This window comes from Sphaeramia orbicularis, chromosome 6 (assembly GCF_902148855.1).
Source record: "Sphaeramia orbicularis chromosome 6, fSphaOr1.1, whole genome shotgun sequence".
In the NCBI taxonomy this organism is placed as follows: domain Eukaryota; kingdom Metazoa; phylum Chordata; class Actinopteri; order Kurtiformes; family Apogonidae; genus Sphaeramia; species Sphaeramia orbicularis.
Genome location: NC_043962.1, coordinates 18,759,716 through 18,780,326, shown reverse-complemented (window position 1 = coordinate 18,780,326; position 20,611 = coordinate 18,759,716). Strand labels below are relative to the sequence as shown.

Genomic DNA, 20,611 nt, shown 5'->3' with positions numbered 1-20,611 from the left:
ACAGTTCATCACCACCCTGTTGTGCTTTGTACCACAGTGGTATATCAGTCTCCTGTGTCTGGCCGGGCATCTCACTGCCCAGCACCACAGAGCAAGCAAATCACTGTTGACATTTTAAAAGGCACTGGATCAAATAGCCCACAGTGGGCTTGGAATGTGGAAGCACCATTTGTTCAATGACTTCAACATCCCAGTAGACATTATCATTTGTCTCTGGTCTGGCCAGCTAAGCGGACAGGTTAAATCATAGTGACAAGGAAAAGCCACAACCATAAGTCTAATCAACGTGCTGATGCTTTGGACTGTGTAAATGATTCGTGCCTCCTGTCTGGGTGTGTTTCTGTCATCGACTTGTGCTTTCCTTACACACTCTCTCACTTCATGCACGTGTTAAACTTAATTTTCTCTTTGCAGGTATCGAACATTTGTTTCTGAAGATGCAGGACCCAACACCCTTGTCGCCACAGTTCTGGCCAAAGACCCAGATGGCGATGGTATTATCTACTCCATAACGGCGGGCAATGAGGAAGGAAATTTCATCATCGACAGCCAGAAAGGTGATACTTCTTAATTTTCTAGCCCTTCACATTTAGACTCCATATTTGCAGCTCTCAGTCTAATTGACAGGCTTTCCGTCAATTCACACATTCAATTTTCTCTAATACATTTCTGCTACAGTGGAGTGCAATGAACGCCCTCTACTTTCAAAGTCAATGTGGAAAGATATTGAAGTTGATATTAAAAGCTGTAATTTCAATATGAGTGCTGCTCTTTCTGTTATTGGGGTCATAAATATAAACGATGACATTATTTAGGAAATTTCCACAGTGGTTTTCCTTTTTGCAGGTGCTAGGAGAAACGTTTCCCGTGTTTTTGAGCTTTCTAGCTTTGGTGACTGCACAGTTTATCTTTTTTATTTACCCTTTGATCCGAAACCAGTGGCAATCGCTGTGACATTTGTCACCCAACCCTTTCAATTCAATTTCACAACAACTGCTCTATCATAGCTCACAATCTTCAGGCTGCGCTCTGCCAGCTCCTCTTTCTTTTGTGTCATCTTTTCATATTCTTTTCCACTTTCTTTCTGTGTATCCTCAGCACAAGAAAATGCTAAGTCTCATGTCCTTTGGGTGCGTAAGACCAGTATACGGATTCCCACTCGGTGTATATGCAGAGAGAACTGCCTCATTGAATAGATGCTGGAGCTTCTGTCGCATTTGTAAACAAGGTTGACATTTAAGCTGGGAGAATTACTATGTACATCCCACAGTTCACTTATTTTAATGTAGTACTGCAGTGATGTCAACGTCACACACTGTCATTAGGAGCTAGTCCTCCTTTCTGCTCGGTGGGCAGCCAGAATCACAAGTAAATTGGAAGAGAGGGAAGTCAGGCACTCACATCCGTGTGTACCTGCATGCTGTGCTGTCTTTAATCAAGAGCATTGAAAGAGATGAATAGAAACGCAACAAGAGAATAAAAAATCTCCTCATGCTCTCACTTCAATGAGTCCCCCCACATCACAGCCTGCCTGCTCGTCCTGCAACCTCTGATGTTTTTGTACTACTGTTGACGAGAAAGATGTTGACTCAGATGCTGCATCCTTTTATCCCACCTTTTATCTTGACTGTTAACATGAAAGCAGACAAAGGGGGAGAGAGGAACAGCTAATAGGCATCTGCTGAGCCTAGTTAACTTCTAACCCAAGTCACTTATTACTTATGTTTTCGCTCAAGTGGCTGAACTGGATGGGCATCTTTAGAGCAGATCGTGCAATTATTAGATTAGAAAAGTGACAAAATCACCACTGTGAAATTGGTTTTTGGATTTAGTCTGCATATCAGATTTCTTTTTTTACCTTTTTGTGGACTTTTGGGGTGAAATTCCACTACTTCCTATCTCCCTTCTGTTTTCTAGAACATGTGATAAGCTTTTTTTCTGTGTGTGTGTGTCTTTTTATTTATAGCCCTTTCCTCAACATGCAAGGCCACATTGATATCCTGCTTAATGACAAATGGAATTGACTTTTTTTTTTATAATGTGTAGTTTAATGGCTCTGTGATCTTTGTAGGGTTGATTCGTCTCCGCTCCACTCCCCTGCCAAAGCTTCAAGGCCTGGAGTACGTCCTCAATGTAACAGCCACGGATGATAATGCATCAGGCGGGCCTCACTCTCTCTCCTCCACTGCCCGTGTCATCGTTGGAGTTGACGATGTCAACAACAACAAACCGGTTTTTGAGGAGGTGAGTTTTAAAGTACAGATAACACAAAAAGCTTTTCAATCTACTTTATTCCCATAACCCACAGCTGGAGGGATTTGGAAAAAAATTGTTTTGTGAATCATGCAGTGTAAGCCTTGTGGGTTTTTAAACAAACTTAAAAGTCAGATGTCAGTCCAGATGAAACGACAGATCTCCTGTTGTTGACCCACAGTGACAAACAACCTCACAAACATGTAAACAAACTACATGTGTCCAGATGAACAGCAGCTGTGTGCTTTAGCCTGAGAGTTGCCCTGAAGGTTACTCCCTCTGCAGTTACCTCCAACAGCTAAACCCAGGGGCGCATCTTGTGTTACTTTTCTTCCAACCATAGAGACAGGTGTTTTAAAGGATATATATAAAATGAGTGTTTCATTGAAAATGTTTAAGATTCCCATTTTGTTATTTTCTACAGCCATATTTGTCAACATTTACAGCAGAGGTGGCAACCGAAAGTTACAGTAGATGTAGAATGGTCACATTATGAAAACAGAACTGTAGATATATAAAAAATTCATGAAGTTGAATTTTAATGAATTCTCATTCAGTTTTATATCAGTGTTTTGTTAGCTCATGTCACTGCCAAAAGCATGCTTAATATACAAGCATGTACACAATATTGTTACATTTTTCTTCCATCTGCCCGTCTGTCTCTTCCTCAGTGCACTACTGTTATTCCTCTGTCCATCACCTCTTCCTTCCTTTCCTCACTGCACTCTCTCACTCTCTTATTTTCGCCCTGGTGTTCTCATTTCCCTGGCCTCCGTCTCTCTCCGCTCTGTTTTCCCATGAGTTCTGATTAGCCTGCACACCCACTCTATCTTTAGGCGCTCCATTGGGATTTCAATTAATTTATGAAAAAAAAAATGCAATATCATCACAATATACTATACCTGTTTAATTAACTTCTGCTTTAATTAGGAATGACTTGAACTTCAGCAGAAGACATACTCGTGGAGCTATAGCTCCTGGTCTTTTGGGTAGGCTGTACATCTTGGTAGCTGATGTACTTAAATATCAAGTAACGCCTCAGAACCGGCTGGGCTAATGTGACCTTCTATCTGATATTATGAGATTTTATGGACAGCCACCTACAGGCCATACACTCTGAGTTAACACATCTCACGGACCTCTTACGTTATTTTATTTTTCTATCGCTCTCATATCCTTTGATCCACTTCCCTCCCTCTGTTACACCCTGGTGTATACGTGCTCCTCCCTGCTTATTGTTTTCATTTCTCATGGTCATTCTGTTGAGAAGGAGTTAGCATTTATATCTGATTATAAAAAATAAGGACTCCAGAGAGCAGCTCTTTTTCTGGGGCATATGTTCATTAGAGGGATTGGATTGAATTCCTGACTGAGACAAAGCTGCTCATGTCTGGTCTTCAAAAGAAATCAGCCCAAATGCTTTAATTTACATAGATACGAACTACCGTATGTGTAACTTCTACAGTGTTTTTATGTGCAGTGTTTCTCTGTGTGTGTGTAATGACCTTCTCCTAATGAGATTATTTTGTTTGATCCTTGTATTCTCATTAATGTAACATTTTCAGACAATGTATTTTCATGTATGAGAAATGCTTTTTGTGTTGTCTCTCTCCTTTCTCTCATCATTCCCCCTCCCCTCCTCTCTCTATCTCAGTGCCAGCAATATCGTGAGCAGGCCTCTGTGCTGGAGAACCAGCCAACGGGGACTTTTGTGTTGCAAGTGCATGCTGTGGATGCAGATGAGGGAGCAAATGGAAAAGTCAAATATGGCTTAATGCACAGAGACAGCGCCATGGCTGCCTTCAGAATTCATCCAGACACAGGTAGAGCAGTCACGAATCGTCTGGGCTAAAATAGGTCTCAATTAGACATAGAGCTCAGAGTTAACTGTAGATAGTGCTGCATTTTAATGGTAATTGACATCACCTGGGTTATATCAGTTAACCTGCCAATTGAGAGGAGCGGAAGCTTGGTGACGAAGTTGAAAATGTAATATAATTGAAATGGATTTTCTCAAGAACTATAAAAAATAATGAAAGACAAATAGCGGAAGAGAGAGACATCCTTACATGTACTTTGTTATTCATTATCTTTCAGGGTTGTTTTCCATCGTTGTAATGTCATCATTGAATAACAAAATCATTGCACTTGAAGTGAATGCTTGAATCACCCTGAATGCATGTGGAATTGTTTACTTGCTTTCATGATAGATGAATATGGATGGATGTGTGAATGTATGCATTGATGTGTAGAGGGGTGAATTGGAGAACTGCTGAATAGATGGATGGCTGTATGCATATTTGTGTGTGTACATTAGGCGAGATAAAGTAACGAGTTGATCATTGTTTTGTATTTACAGGAGTAATTGTGACAGCCAGGCGGTTCGACAGGGAGCGGCAGAGAGAGTATTCAATTACAGTAACAGCCACTGACTGGGCGGAGGAGCCGCTCATCGGCATCTGCCAGCTCACCATCCAGATACTGGACCAGAATGATAATAGCCCCAAGTTTGAGAATTTGCGCTATGAGTGTAAGTGCTGGATAGCAAATATAAAAGCTGTTATGTGTGTCAGAATGACACATTGCTGAAGCAGGAGCGTTACCAAACTAAACAGGGTGAGATGAAGTGGTGTGAGGCTGCATGCCCCTTTAATGTCGTAATTTCATTTAATTGGGCTTGTGTTTTAGAGTATAAATGCTGTAAATATGCCCTAATTTGGTTTATAAGTAATTATTTAATACCATTAATTCCCCTGTTAGATAAATTGCATTTCTGCTTGAAAATTGGAGAAGATGAAAAAGACTTCTCAGTAGCCATAACCTAAGTTATGTTTGCTTAATGATCTATGTTCATAACATTCTTCATGCATGACCTCAACTATTCCCTGCCCTCATCTTTATTAACGTCCAATAAAGAAGTGTGTGGATCCTTTCGTTTAGTAAAAGTATTAAAAGAGTTGTGTGAAACTCCACCACATAGAAAAGTTCTGCATTCAAAACCTCACTTAAATAAAAGTATAGGAGCATATTATCACCATTATCACAATAATAATTAAAACATTTTATAGTAGTATAGGCCTGTTTGCAGCTTTGTAACAATGCATTTCCAGCTAATCCAAGATGGGCTTTAAAGTTTATTAAGTTGTCTCACTTTTTGCAGAAGATACATGCATTTCAAAAGACATGAAGGCTATGAAATATTAGAATCTGAAAACTAAATAAAGCAGTCAGACAAATGCAGTGAGGTAAAAAGTACAATTGATATGTATTGATATGTACTGATGTAATGACATAGACTATAGATGCACAAAAATGAAATACACAGAAAAAGAACAAGTGTTTTTCATTACATCCCCTTATTGTTTACTCATACAGTATTATTTTTGCATCCTCTAGACTTTTTGAGAGAAGACACTTTGGTCGGTACCAGTTTTCTGCGTGTGGCGGCTCACGATGATGACTTTGGCACTAATGCGGCGATCACTTATTCCATGTCCCTGGAGCAGCCGGAGTACCTGAGGGTCAACCCTGTGACTGGATGGGTCTATGTCAACCAGCCCATCTCACAGGTCGGTCAGCAGTTATTAGCAGGCACACAGCCAGTACAGACACACAAACACACTTAGTCTCACACACACTGTCTGTATCTCACTGTAGCCTGTGGGTTTGTGTCAACAAAGTTAATGAATGAGCCATCTCCAAGTGTCTGTGTCTGCTCCTCCCAATCTGGGGTATGCATACTCCCAGAGGTGCTACATGTGGGAAGACCACAGAGATAGAAGATGGAGCGAGACTAAATCAGGCTAAACAAATTATTAAAAATAGATCTTAACAGCTTGGTATTCCTGTGGTCATGTGTTGTGACAGCGTCTCTGTTTATTGCACTGTTTTAGACACTGTCCTTTAGACTCTTATGGACAAAAATGCACATTCTCTATTGAAATGACTTACACGGGTTTTCAAAAAGCTAATTATCTCAAGCTAACATGCTTCTATCTGAAATAGTCTGGCGTTGATAAATAGGATTCAGCACTTATTTAATTTTCATTTATTATGAGACTTCGATAAGCAGTCTGACAGCATGCAGCACTATTACACGAGTGATATATTTCGAAGCTATTTACTGAAACCGTTCAGAGGCTTGAAGTGTGTGTGTGTGTGATTTGACTTGCAAAAGCTCATCCTGGTGCTAACAGCTCAAACATATGCTTATGTTTGAAAAGATAAAATGATAAAATCCTTCAAGAGCAGTTAAACATTGGTTTTGAAGAGGTGAATGATTTTAGTTTCATAAAGGTTTGTGTTCGACACAAACATTTGTCACAAACTGCTTCAGGGTTTGATATTTGTCAACTAATAGCTGTACTTTTGATTTGTGATTTATTGTCAGAGCAACACAACATTTTCTTTTTACATTTTTAATTTCCAGAGCCTATTAGCACTCTTCCTTCTGTTGTCTTCTTTCACTTAGTCAAATGTAAGAGCTGTTCTTTGCCTAAGAACTTGCTATAGCACTATAAAATCTGTATTATTTAGCATATGTTTTAGCACACTGATGTTTGAGTCTCGGGCAATTTTTGCCACTGACTTCATGCAAAATTCAAAGAGTTAAGTCCAAATCCTGGCTGAACATAGCTGTTGCATATTTCACAATGGTTTCACAAGTTATTTGAATCTTTCCATAACCTTTTGTGTTGTAAGTTAGATTATACAAGCACAATATTAAATGTTAACTCTCTCAGTTGGAGTGAGATGTTGTATTATTGTATCTCATTACAGTCTCTGATTACAATGAACGTAAGGCAAGTTTTTCACACTACACTTGACAGCAGTATGTGGAGTTTAAATCCCAGCTGATGTACCACATTTTTGTTGAATATCCAGGTTATAATAAGCAGCAGCAGTGGTTCTACCCTGCAATAATTCTGCATGACATTCTTTATTCAGTATAAATCTCAGTTGAAATAAAGTGAAGAAGATGCGTGAAGTTGCTGACCATACACACAATGTTTAATGGATATTTTCTACTTCTGATTTGATACAATTATGGCATATTTAATATCTAACATGTCTTGAATGTATCCACAAAGTCAGGGAGTTATTCGGGTCATGTTAAAAAAAACGAAATAGCAGTTCCTGGATCCACATTGGACATCACAGATTAAAATCTTTGTTCTCTGGTTTCAAGCTTTGGTATAGGGTTGTACTTTCTTACAAATACTAATTGGATTGTCCTAGGAAGAGAAAATGTAATTCTGAAGTTAAGTGAGATTCCTTTTTATCTGACGGCTGCAGAACAATAATAGTCGCCAGGCTGCAATTTGCATTGATAGAATAATGCAGTTGACGGGTGAAACCCTACATCTTAACAACTGAATTCTTAATTGAACCTTTTTTTGTAACAAAGTGGAGCCACAGTAACTTGCATTATCTTCTGCGAAGAGTTGTGACAGTTAAATAAAATTACCTTCAGTGAGCAAAAAGGGTGCTTCAGGGGATTTTTAAAGGATGCTTTTTCTTCCACCGGTCTGAGTGTAATGTTGATGCTGCACATTGTCTAATTTAGATAAACAGAAACAAATACCCTAATGACCTCTTAAGGAAATTTCCAGCTTTCTCTGCAGTGTCCATTTTGAGAAAATAGAGTTTCTCTGTCACGTTTACTCTCTCATTTCCTTGCAGTTTAATTATACAACAAAAGTAGAGGAGCTTTTGTGCCATTGGGATTATAGTTTTAACAAATTATTGTGAGGCTTATGTTGTTGTTTTTTGCCTAATTAAATTATTTCCTTAATACAGTACAGAACAAGTTCAGTTTCAGAGAAGAGCATGAAGTCTTTACAGTTATTATCAGCTTATCATGAGTATCACCTACACATGTTTTCACCTTTCAGAGGAGTCTGTTTAACAGTTCTGCTGATTTTATAAAATGCACATGGTTTCTTGTCATTTTAGTACAATCTGTCTCATGCATGATTTATTATCTTTTTCTATTAGATTTTTAGAGTTTGGCAAGACATGAAATCACATTTCACTGAATAATAAGCTTTGCGAGGAATATCAAAGTATGCATTCATACATTTAGCACATTAGTTTAAGGAATTTAAATATGCATTTGTATACATATTTCTATTTATTTTATAATTTAGTGAAAATGAAAATGAAACTTTATTGATCCCACAAGGGTGGGAATTCTACTGATTAAGGCAGCAACAGGATAAAATGTACATTACTGCTTATTAAGATAAGATAAGATAAGATAAGATAAGATAAGATAAGATAAGATAAGATAAGATAAGATAAGATATACTTTATTGTCCCCGGGGGAAAATTCATTGTGGGCAATAGTGCAAGGGGACTTCAACGCCATACAGAAAACACAGCACAAACAAGAAGATATCTCAGTGCAGACACATAACAATAAATAACGCTGCAGACACATGACAGTAGTAAATAACACCAACCGTACTATGACATGGCAAACTGAAGCATAGGATAAAAATATTATCAATAAAAGATGAGACACCACCATCAATAAATAGGGATAAAATATTAAATTGATATCAGTATGATATTAAATTAAATATTGATATTAAATTGATATCAGTATGTGTGATGATTAACGTTGACATCCATTTAATCAGGTTATCGGTTCAGCTCTAACAACGACGTTTTACTAACCAAACTATTTCTGTGGCTACAGAGGACCTATATCACTCGAGACATCGTCGCAACAGATGGAGGAAACCGAAGCACCTCTGTGGAATTAGCTGTCACCATCACAAATGTAAAGAACCAGCCACCTCAATGGGAAAAGGAGAGCTACAGTGTGATCATCCCTGAGAACACCGCCCGAGACACACCTATAGCGGTACTGTGTGTGTGTGTGTGTGTGTTTGTGTGTAAAGCTTTGATATCAGTTATTGCTAATATTTCTGTAACTCTTGCCATTTCTGGTTGCTGTAATTGACTGAATGTTTGTTTACCTTCTCCCCTGGATTACTGTGCGGTGTGAGCATTATTCAGACACCGTGTTGTCTTTGTGCTAAAAATACACCATTGAAGATTTGTCAGTGTGCTGAAAATCTGTAAAGGTGTTTTAGTTTGATGCTTTAGGTAAAAGCTGTGATTGAATCGCATGTACTAAGCAAGTTTTGTGACTCCAGGCTAATTAATCCATTCAAAATATCTCTTTTGATGTGAAAAATATATGGCTGTCAATCCAGAGAGCGAAAAAAATCTCTTTTTTTTTTTACTTCCAAGTTCTCCACACGGGGATTCGCTTTCATCGTTAGGTTATTTGAGAACTGAGAAAGTGCGTTTGACTGTTTGCGCTCTATTTCCTATTTAGGTAATCAATCACTGTAATAATTGCCATCAAAGCTTGACTGTGTTTCTTTTAGGTTACAAAGCAAAAATACAGTGTGACCTATTTACAAAGGAGCCTGTCATATGTGAACAAATGCCTCTTGACCTGCCTTCACTCTGTTTCTTGTTAAAGAGAGAGTTGACTAGGGTATGAATGTCCATCAGATGAGATCATAAGGCTTGAGTAAGTCTGCCAAGTGGGCTTAAGCTGGAGACAAGCAGATTCTCTGGCTTTTATGTCTTTTTCCTCCAGGATGCAGAGCTGCTTACTGAGCTCACTTTGTCTCAGCTGAGGGTTGTTTTTCTCTGCTTTCTGCATTAGTCATCCCCATTGTTGATCTACAAAACTCATCTGCTGTTGCCTCATAATGTAACTTTCCTTTCGATTTAGACAATCAAGGCGACCTCTCAGCTGGGTGACCCGAGGGTGACCTACAACCTGGAGGACGGGATGGTCCCTGAAACCAACATGCCGGTTCGTTTCTATCTCTCCCCCAACCGAGAGGACGGCTCAGCATCCATCCTAGTGTCTGAACCACTGGATTATGAAACCACTCCTTTCTTCTCTCTTCGTGTCCGAGCACAGAATGTAGCTGCAGTGCCTCTTGCAGCTTTCACAACAGTTTATGTCAATATTACAGGTACAATTTTTATTTTAATTTAATTACTTCACCAGGTAATCCATAAAGACTCAGTGCTCCTTCTGTGTTAGTTCCCAAATGATGTTTTTCTCTCTATTTAACCTTTCTTAAGTGATTTATTACTATTTACTATGATATTATCCTCTGTATTATGTGTTTTTTCAGTGAAAATCAGGTATTTTCCTATTATTAATTTACTGACCATGTAGATTTTAATAAAAGCTCAGATTAAAGTTGAGGGTTATTATATCAGAAACAGAGAAAACAGAAGAAAAAGTAACTTTTTCTGTAAAAATATCATTAACTGAACATAAACCAAGTGTCTCCACCCACTGTCATTTGGGTTTTACTGGTGAATCAATGGTGTAGAAGATGACAGTGTTTCCACGTTCTCTACGGAGCCTTTGAATGTCCAAATGGGTCTTATCTGATGACCATGAAAAGATGACAAACTGCATTTTATACCAATTATTTATGTGTATTGACAGGATTAGTGGATCAGAAGTTATTAAACATTTTAGATCAGTAGATGCTATCATTTGCCAGTGGCTGTTCAGGTTTTTATGGGTTAATGGTAGCAATCAAGACATTTATCTATTTATACACTGCTGCCCATGAAGTTGGAATAAAATATTTTTACCTCTTCTTATGAAATGATTGTGATTATGTGATTTCTTCTTGAAAGATTAAGTGTAGCTGGGACTCAGTATGTGATCATTACACCTGATTAAAGGTCATTTCTCATGTGTATAAATAGGGATAAAAAGGAATGTGCCTGAAAACAAAGTTATTCCAACTTTTGGCTTTTTTAGCTGTTACGTATAAAGTTAAGATCATCTGCAATTGTCGGAAAATTCAGGTCACCATTTAAACAGTCTTTTAAAATATTGAAAGTCCTAAATCTTTAATGTGCCAGGTTAAGGAGACTTTAGGCAAAGGACAGTCTATTACTGATTTATTATATGGAAATTAACATGTCACCTTGTTATTAAATTTCTCTTCTTTTCCAAGATGTCAATGACAACGTGCCATTTTTCACCTCCTCCATCTACGAGGCCTCGGTGACAGAAGGAGCTCAAGTTGGGACCTCAGTCCTTCAAGTGTCTGCCCATGACAAAGACCTGGGTCTTAATGGGGAGGTTTGTGGTGATTTGTTTTATATTCATGTCACATAAGCTTAAAATTGATGGCATTAAGCGGAAAACTGCACAGCTACACCTACGGACTGGTTTTTCTTTGCTAAGCCATCATTGTTACGCTCGAAGGAGCATTCTGTAACATCAGACCACAATGCCTCGTCGGCGGAAGCTTTTGTTCGCAGTTGTCAAAGTGTTGTCATGGTGGTTTTGGGAGCTGAGCCACTGCAGCAGTCTGACTGACTTTGATAACATCGGTGGAACTCTGTATCGATCTAATTTTGCCTGCAATAAAAAGACTGTCTCAGGGAAAATGATGGAGACCTCCTGACATTTTCAACTACAAAGCCTTTAATTTATGAAACTGTTCTACAGGTTATTGTTTTAAAGAATATACTGTAACTTAATACTTGAATTCCCTTTGCCCCACAGATTACCTACTCTCTGTTGAGTGACAGCAGTGGTGATCACCATCTGTTCCGCATAGATCCAAAACTAGGGATCATCTACACAGAGGCTGTGTTTGATCGTGAGGCACGCAGCTCCTATTTGCTGGAAGTTCAGTCTGAGGATGGCCAGGAGTCAGCTCGACCAGGAAAAAACAAACAGCCTAACACAGGTAGAGGACGGTTCATCAACATGAGCCATTTTTTCCTTGCTAATTAAAGGTTAGTAAATAAGTAAAATAAAATTACCTTAATTTGATATGAAAGTATTTACACTATAGTTAGAGACGTTTGCCTCCGGTTAATGTTTCAGTTACAGCGTTTCTGTTACTGCTGTTACTGTGATATTTCAGTTAGATTCTGAGAAAGTATCTGACTTGCAGAGTTAACTTTGAGGTGACCTCCACCCTGGTGCAATGGCCCATTCATAAAAGGCTATATTGTTCTTTGCCCAAGCCCACAGGGCACTGATGAAAAATAGGCTTCTCCCTGTGCACTAACTAGACTACACTGGCACTATATTACATCCATTTACACCTTGGGATTGATTTTGAAAAGTGAATCTTAATTTGATTTATTCCACTACCAAGGCCAAGCAGCCTCACTCTCCTCTATGTGTTTTAATTTTTGATGTTCAATATTTGAGTAGTTCGGCCTGTGTTTGTTTACGTGGTTCTCTCTGTGACATCTTGGCAGTAATAAAACCTCTGTTTGTGTCCCAAGTGACGTAATATGACGTTTGTATTCAGAAGTGGATCTTTGCCAATGTTTGTGAATGAGATATTAGGGTTAAAGGGTGATGTTTCAGAGCAGCAAAGCCTTCTCTCCTGGGCTGCCAGGGCTGCTTAGCATTTGCAATGAGACTTAGCTGTGTCTTATGCTACATATCTCTTCCATCCAGAAGGGCTCATCTCCTCTGCAAACATTACCTGTCTCTCTGCTTTACCCCTTGGGATACAACAAGAGGAGGAGTAAAACGCAAAAACAACCAAAGAAAATAGAGCCACATTTCACTACCATCATCTCTTATTGCAGCAGCTCCAAATTAACATGTCACCTATGTGTTTTGTGAGCAGATAATTTACTCTTTCTAACTAAAGAAATAAACAGTGTAATGAGGAGGGCACCGATAAGACACAAACACTCGTCATCTTATAAATATTTAACCTTCCCAGTAGAGAGGTTCTTTATCTACTCTACAAAAAAAACAGCTTGTTGAATAGGTTCAGCCCCATTACTGTTTCTCTTTCTGTTGAAATCTGTTACCCCTGTTAAAACAATAAACTCTTGACCAAAATGAATAATTTATGTAATTTACAGCACATCTTTGTGAATAATGTTTTGTCTGATTTCCTTGTCAATGAGCCACATTGCGTCGGGTTAAGTGCCTCTTCCCCACAAAAGAGTTACAATAAATTGTAAAATCAATGAGCAGATGGAGGGAGAACACGCATATTTGTGGAGCTGTGTGTGTGAATCCTTGTGTGTGTGCTGTGTTGTTTAATCTTTTGCCATTCTGTCATTCTTGCAGACACAGCGTATGTGCGGGTTTTCATCAGTGACGTCAATGACAACAAACCAGTCTTTGCTCAGCGGCTGTATGAAGTCGGCGTTGATGAAAATGCAGATGTGGGCTTGACTGTTGTCACTGTTAGCGCTAACGACGAGGATGAAGGTATGTTTGATGAGGCAGCAGACTTGGAAGGTCCCAAGGAGATTTTACTGATGCCATTTCCTAGAAGTAAAGGTTAAAGAAACTAGTCAACTAGAAGCCGCATAAGAGTTTTTTCCGAGCTGCATTGAAACTCCATGAAAGTTTCTAGATTTCATGGTCTTCATTTTTTCACTAGACATCCTTTTCTTGAAATGACAAAATTCTGGCAGCTGTGAGTTGTGTGACGAGTAGACAGTTTTGAGAACTAACTTGAGTTAAACTGAGTGTAACTGTTCTAACTGTTCTACTACTTCTGTATACATAACTGCACATAATTATATTTGGTAGTGGTTTGCTGCTTCAATCATATACATATTTGCATAGTAATTCAAGTAGTTATAGTATTTTCTGGCCGTCTTTTGTGTCGTTGCCTCCTGAAAGTACAGTCTGTGTATTTTAAACCAAAAAGAAAATTGACTTTAGTTTTACTTTACAGTCTTCACTTTGAGTGCATGTTTTTGACCAAATTTCCTGGGCTTTACTTTCACTTAGTGGGGTACATTTTTCTCTTTAGCAACCTATGAACTTCAAGAGTTTGCCACAATAAATATGTGCATGTATTGACTTTGCAGATCATAAGTCAGGTAATATGGATCATGTCCATGTCTAACTGGATTTTTTTTTCTTATAAAATATGTGAAAGCTACTCTTTTTAACTACTCTGTGCCCTGTAGCAAAAAACATAGTGTCAAAAGATTCTATATAACTTTTTAGTCTATAGTTATCAGTCACCCTTTCCCTTTTGTGCTTTTTTTTGAGTTACATGACTGAGTGTAATTTTGAATAAGTTATATCTCAGTTAGTCAACTTCCAAATGATATGAAAGTTTAGACTCTTGTCAAGGCTGAGTTATTAATTCAGTTCATATTAGTATGAATGCGCCTTTTGAGGATACTGTACATATTTCCAAAATATACATCAGCTAGAAACCATTCAGTATTTTTTTCAGTAAAATGGTGCTATTTCGTTATGTCTTGCCGTGTCTCTTTTGCTATTTTGTCTGCTGTCCTTCATGCTGTTTGTCATCATTTCATTTCCAGTGCAAAACAAGGAAACCCTCAATATTTTTCCACTAAACTAACGACTTGGAAACTACTGTAGACTGACTCTTCTGCTGTGAAAGGGCAAAATCAATGAAACTAAGCTAACATTAGTAGCAGGTACCACAGGGGATGTACTATTCTCAGATGACTCTTCTTTATAGTATTTTTTTGCTTTAATGTGTTTTGAAGTAGTTTTTTAGTTGACCAAACCACATTCTCTCTGGGGCAGCTTTACTGTAATTTGGCTTCTTCCAGTGTGAAGATGTTGGTACCTTGCAAAACTGTGCCTTTTCATCAACACTGCAAGTAGGCACCTTTTTTATTATGCTCTTTTCCTTTGTAGCAATATTCATTAAGTGACCCTGTAAGCAGTCTTTCCCAGTCTGGTCTAGGCTTTGCTGAAACCATGCAGTGTGCTAGATTTAGCAGCATTCATTTGAGTGCTTGATAATACACTGTAGCACATATGTTCCAAAAAGACTGACACGCTCCCACACAGTAGGTGGGCGGGATTTAAGCAATAAAGCGCTTGCTCATCCTCGGTGCAGCGGTAGCCTAAGATCCCTTTATCAAGCATGTTTAGGTCCGTTAATCAAGTATTTATGGTGAGCGGGGGTGCAGCTTAAACCAGGCTGCAATACTAATGATGAATAGCTGTGGAATAACACCAACCCCCAACATTAAAGTTACAATACTGTTGCACTTGTGCCTGAGAGGCCGCGCTCAATCTGTCTTGTTTAAAAACTCCACCCTGGGCCTGACTGCTGTAAGCCTGCCAGATCACTGTGGGAGGCACGGAGCACTTTCTCAGCAAGGGTTGTGTTAATAGTAGAGATTAGTGTATTTACATGGGATTGTAGATACTTTAACCCAACAGGATGATCGAAAGCCAAGACTTTACATTACAGGAGTCCATGTTATCATTCTTCCTGGTGTTAAACCTTTAGATTGGATGGTCTCCATGGAGACAAGATAAGGTCAGATATTGACTTCCTCTTTACTAAACTACATCCTCCACCCTCTCTCAGCCCTTAAAATCATTCCCTAGGGGGCACTATCAGAGTGTATTACACTGCTTTTCAGTCTCTTGCTCCCTTTTACTTTTTTTCCAGCAGTTTTTTAATTAGTATCTGATTAAAGCTGAAGAGACGAGGTACAAAGTTTCCATTTAATTAAGTAATCAAAACAAGAAGGGGATACATGAAAACCTACTAATGCTCAGGCCTTGGAGGAAATGAGGTGGAATACCCTTGTGGTTATACAGTTCTGCTGCTGCTAGAGCAATACCGAGTAAGATAAAAGACAGGAATGCAAAAAATTAAGGAATGGTGCATCTTCTTCTCTTTCTTTCATCATTATATTTCACTAATTTTTAATTATTATTTTTTTCCTTTGTTTACTATCAGAATCGCTACTTGTTATATATTCCCCATCATTTGTTTTTTTTTAATATTCTGCCATAGGTGCCAATGCCAAGCTGCGCTACCAGATAACGTCTGGGAACAAGGGTGGTGTTTTTGACATAGAGCCCGAAGTTGGGACAATTTTTATCGCACAGCCACTGGACTATGAGCAGCAGAAGAGGTACAAGCTCCTGGTCCTCGCTTCTGATGGGAAGTGGGAAGACTACGCAGCTGCTGTGGTTACCGTGGTTAATAAGAATGACGAAGCTCCTGTGTTCTCCATGAATGAATACTATGGATCAGTCACAGAGGAGCTTGATGGCTCACCTGTGTTTGTACTACAGGTAAGATGCTGCAATGAGTACAGTTGTGACTGAGGTATTACCCTCTAGTTTTCAGTAATTACTATAATCCATAGAACTTTAATTACCCCAGAGGACTTTTTTTTTCTCCAATCTGCTTCTTAGAATTTGTGCAGCTCTATGTGGCAGTAAAGTACTGCTTACAGTGTTGTTTCATGGTAATTCTCTCATATTTCACACTCTATCCTAACTTGAAATATTATAGGATTATTTTTCCAGTAAGTTGAAGAGACAGTAGTGATTTATTTTCTGGGGGGGAACTACAGCAGTGAGAATGTCAGAGCTACTCTAAGACCAGATGCAAGAAATTCGCCTGATCAGAGCTCATTGCTTTAATTTTGGTGGTCAGGAAAAAGAGCAAACACTTAAATGGGCTGTCAAAAAAATGCAAAAGCAAAGAAGACCCTCATGACAGCTGAAAAGAGATAAGAGGAAATCATAATTTAGGTTTGACTGGATGAATGAATATTCATTTTCTAAAGACACTGTGTTTATCTTTGCAGGTGACAGCTACCGACCCAGACAAAGATGCAGACCAGGGGGCCATACGTTATTCCATTCATGGCCAGGGGGCAGAGTCACACTTCATGATCAATGACATCACAGGGGAGATGTACGCCCAGCGCACCATGGACCGAGAAGAGCGTGCTGTGTGGCGCTTTGTTGTTATGGCAACCGACGAAGAAGGCGAGGGGCTTACTGGCTTTACTGATGTTATAATCAACGTGTGGGACATCAATGACAATGCACCCACCTTCTCTTGTGCTCCTGATAATTGCCACAGCAGTGTGGCAGAGAATTCCCCTCCTGGAACATTTGTTGTGGAAATGACAGCAATAGACCTTGACGATGCAGCAGTAGGTCAGAATGCAATTCTGACCTACAGGATTATTGAGAATGTGCACAATGCAAACAATGTAGACCTTTTCACTATTGATTCCAGCACTGGCACAATATCGGTGGTAGCAGAAGGTCTGGACCGGGAGTTTGCCGACAGCCATCACCTGGTGGTGGAGGCTCGGGATGGTGGTGGTATGACTGGGACTGCAACAGTTACTGTAGTGGTCACAGATGTTAATGACCATGTCCCAAAGTTTAGTGAAGACTGGTGTGGTGCCCGCATACCTGAGAGCACTAATGTGGATGGTCCCATTCTGGAGTTGAGTGCTGTGGACCCTGACGCTGGCACTTACGGACAGGTGGCATTTAGTATCATAGCAGGAGACTCTGAGCAAAGATTCTATATGGTGAGTCACAGACTAGAGCAGACAGGGACTCTGAGACTGAAGAAGAACCTGGACTATGAGAATCCAGGGGATCAGAGGTTTAACCTTACTATTAAGGTGGAAGACTCTGACTTCTCCAGCCTTATTCACTGCCTGGTTTTATTGGAGGATGAGAATGATAATGCTCCTGTGTTTGACCCAAGCTCCCACCTGCTCTCTCCTTTGCCTGAGGATGCAACTGTGGGAACCAGCATCATTCAGGTCGTGGCCACTGACTCTGACTCAGGCGTGAATGGGGACATTTATTACAGCATTCTTCCACAGTCTGACCCATATGGACATTTTACAGTCAGCCGAGCCGGTGTGGTGACAGTGAGCAAGCCGCTGGATAGGGAGACAGTGGCAGGTTATGAGCTGGTTGTCATGGCGACAGACCGGGGTACCCCAGCCTTGACTGGCAGTGCCACGGTCCACTTGCCACTGCTTGACATGAATGACAATGGGCCGGAGCTAGAGGCAGCTTACACCCCTGTGCTGTGGGAAAACAGTCCAGCACCTCAAGTGGTCTGGCTCAACAGAAGCTCAACTCTGCTTCACGTTGTGGATAGAGACTCCCCAGAGCACGGGCCTCCTTTCTCTCTCTCCCTGCCCTCACTCTACTCTACCGACTTCCATCTACAGGATCACGGAAACAGCTCTGCCACTCTCACAGCCCTGCGGAGATTTGACAGGGAAAGACAAAGCGAGTGTCATTTGCCTGTGATTATGACTGACAGCGGCCATCCCCCAATGACAGTCACAAGCACTCTCACCATCACCATTGGTGACCAGAATGATAACGCCCATCAGGCAGGAGAGAAAGATGTTTATGTGCATAGCCGCAAGGGTGAGTTGCATGCTTCCCCTCATTTCATTCTCTTTGCCCTGGATTTTTGCTACAGAGCTTTGCACTGCAGGCAGAGCTAGACTGAAGAGGGGAAACTGAGGCTATAGTTGAAGTGAAGGAAGTTTTCACTCCTGTACCTGTGCGGTGTAGGCTAGAATTCATAATTGTGCTCTACCTTTTACATTCTAACAGCGTTTTGTTATGGTAATATCATTGTCAAATCCTTTCTCAAGCTCTCAGCACATTCTTCCCCTGGCTGCTCTGTGCCTAAAGCTCATTTGAACATCACATTATGATAAACATCATGAATCTTCTTTTTTTGTGCTTTTTTACCCTTTAGGTGAGGTGGTTAGGTGTGTTGACTTGTTAGTCTTTGATTGCACACTCAGCTACATGGCAGTTTTGGTAATTGTGGAAAACAGTAGTGCCGTGACTCATCCAGGCTGCCATTGTTTACCCAGCTGCAGTACTCTGGCACTGCAGGTCGATAATAACATAATCCATACTGAGATAGCCCCGCTTCCTTAAGCTCCACGCTCTCTGAAGTGGAGCACTGAGAGCCTATTCATTCCAGCAGTGGGGCTCCACAGTTATGAGCATAATAAGTAGAACAGAACACAAGAATGCAAGATAAGGAGAAGAGAGGGACGAAAAAGATAAGTGTTGGCATCAGCAGATTCTGTCCAGACGGAATCAATGTGTATGTGTGTGTGTGTGTGTTTACCTTGAACAGGAAGGATGGCGAATGCGGCACTGGGGAAGGTGTATGCCCCAGATCCTGATGACTGGGACAACAAGACCTACACACTGGAGACAAGTGCAGCCAAGTAAGAGCGCTTTGTTAAATGCATGTAATTTTTTTCTGAAAACATGCTGATCTACAAATGTGCAGCACAAGTACAAGTGCTAAAGCAATGCGCTACCAGAAGAACTGCCAACAGCGTAGAATTTGAAAAATAAAAAGGATGTGAACTCAGCATCAAGTCAGTATTTCTGTGACAAGGTCTCTTTCAGTGATATCACTCGGCTTAAACATGCCTAACAGGTACTTCTCCTAATCTTTGATCCAATTCTCTGGCCTCAGATATAAGGTACCTTTCCAAAGCGACTTTAATCAGAACCATCAACAATGATTGCCATTCTGGAGAATGCAATCAAATTCAAACAAACTAACCAATCTCGGTCCATCTGTATGATGTTCTGAGATGAAACAGCCGTATGAGCACAGCCTGACTCCATCAGGGACCTTGTGCCGCTATTCAGTATTCACACCCTCAAGATCAGATTAGAAATACCAATTGCATATTTGTTTTATTCATCTAACAAATTCTGACAGTTACCATGACAACTATCAAGTTCTTTTAGTAGCTATTGCAGCCAAAGTTATTTTTTTCCTTTTTCTTTTTCAGGGTCTTTGTTTTTTTTTCTGAATTTGCATTCATTTTTTTCCTAAAGTAAACCCAGGTACTACTGACCAAATCTCTCTCTGCCTGCATACCATCTGTCCAATATTTGTCACTGTTAACAAGAACTCAGAAATAAAAGAGCCCTCTTGTCTTCTCCTCTCTTTCCCTCATCTCTTGCAGCACTCATCCTCTCTGTAACATATTGCCTTCTTTTTTCAGATACTTCAGTCTGAATCAGAGCTCAGGAGTGCTGACCATCCGACAGAACACTCCAGCAGGCAGCTACTGGTTGAGGGTTGGTGTGTCTGATGGGGTGTGGCCTGATGTGATGTCAGGGGTCAGAGTTCATGTCAGGGAGCTGGAGGAAAAGGCTATCCTGTCATCTGCCTCGCTGCGATTGACCGGTAATGTCAGCAGATCAATGACTCAGGAATAATCGCTGTGTTAATTTTGACTCATTGGTGCTCTGCAGGTGAATAGGTGTAATGCTGCGATCACACTCTGACTTTGCCTTTAATGTTCATAAAAGACCTCCTGAACTATAAGTCAGGAAAATGTCGAGTGTAACACTTTTTAATAGGATTCCCCGTCTCAGTCGTTCTCGACAAAAAGCGAGCTAGCGCTTTGTTTCTGCTGTTGTTGTTAAGTTCCTTTATGTAGATGATGTTGAAAGAGGCAGCATCAGCCACAGGCATGGATAAATTGGTACTTTTCATTGAATGATTAT

General features: G+C 40.0%; 1 protein-coding gene across 1 annotated transcript in view; it reads left to right on the top strand.

Annotated features, from left to right (window-relative positions):
- Positions 1-20,611, top strand: part of LOC115421305 (neural-cadherin-like) — a 94,121-nt gene that overhangs the window by 42,730 nt on the left and 30,780 nt on the right. Inside the window, exons 7-20 of the mRNA XM_030137120.1 lie at positions 415-557; positions 2,072-2,244; positions 3,908-4,076; positions 4,613-4,783; positions 5,650-5,822; positions 8,957-9,124; positions 10,013-10,262; positions 11,274-11,401; positions 11,831-12,017; positions 13,376-13,519; positions 16,065-16,348; positions 16,870-18,478; positions 19,212-19,305; positions 20,104-20,288. Coding sequence (XP_029992980.1) covers positions 415-557; positions 2,072-2,244; positions 3,908-4,076; positions 4,613-4,783; positions 5,650-5,822; positions 8,957-9,124; positions 10,013-10,262; positions 11,274-11,401; positions 11,831-12,017; positions 13,376-13,519; positions 16,065-16,348; positions 16,870-18,478; positions 19,212-19,305; positions 20,104-20,288 — 3,878 coding nt within the window. The remainder of the gene's footprint in view (positions 1-414; positions 558-2,071; positions 2,245-3,907; positions 4,077-4,612; positions 4,784-5,649; positions 5,823-8,956; positions 9,125-10,012; positions 10,263-11,273; positions 11,402-11,830; positions 12,018-13,375; positions 13,520-16,064; positions 16,349-16,869; positions 18,479-19,211; positions 19,306-20,103; positions 20,289-20,611) is intronic.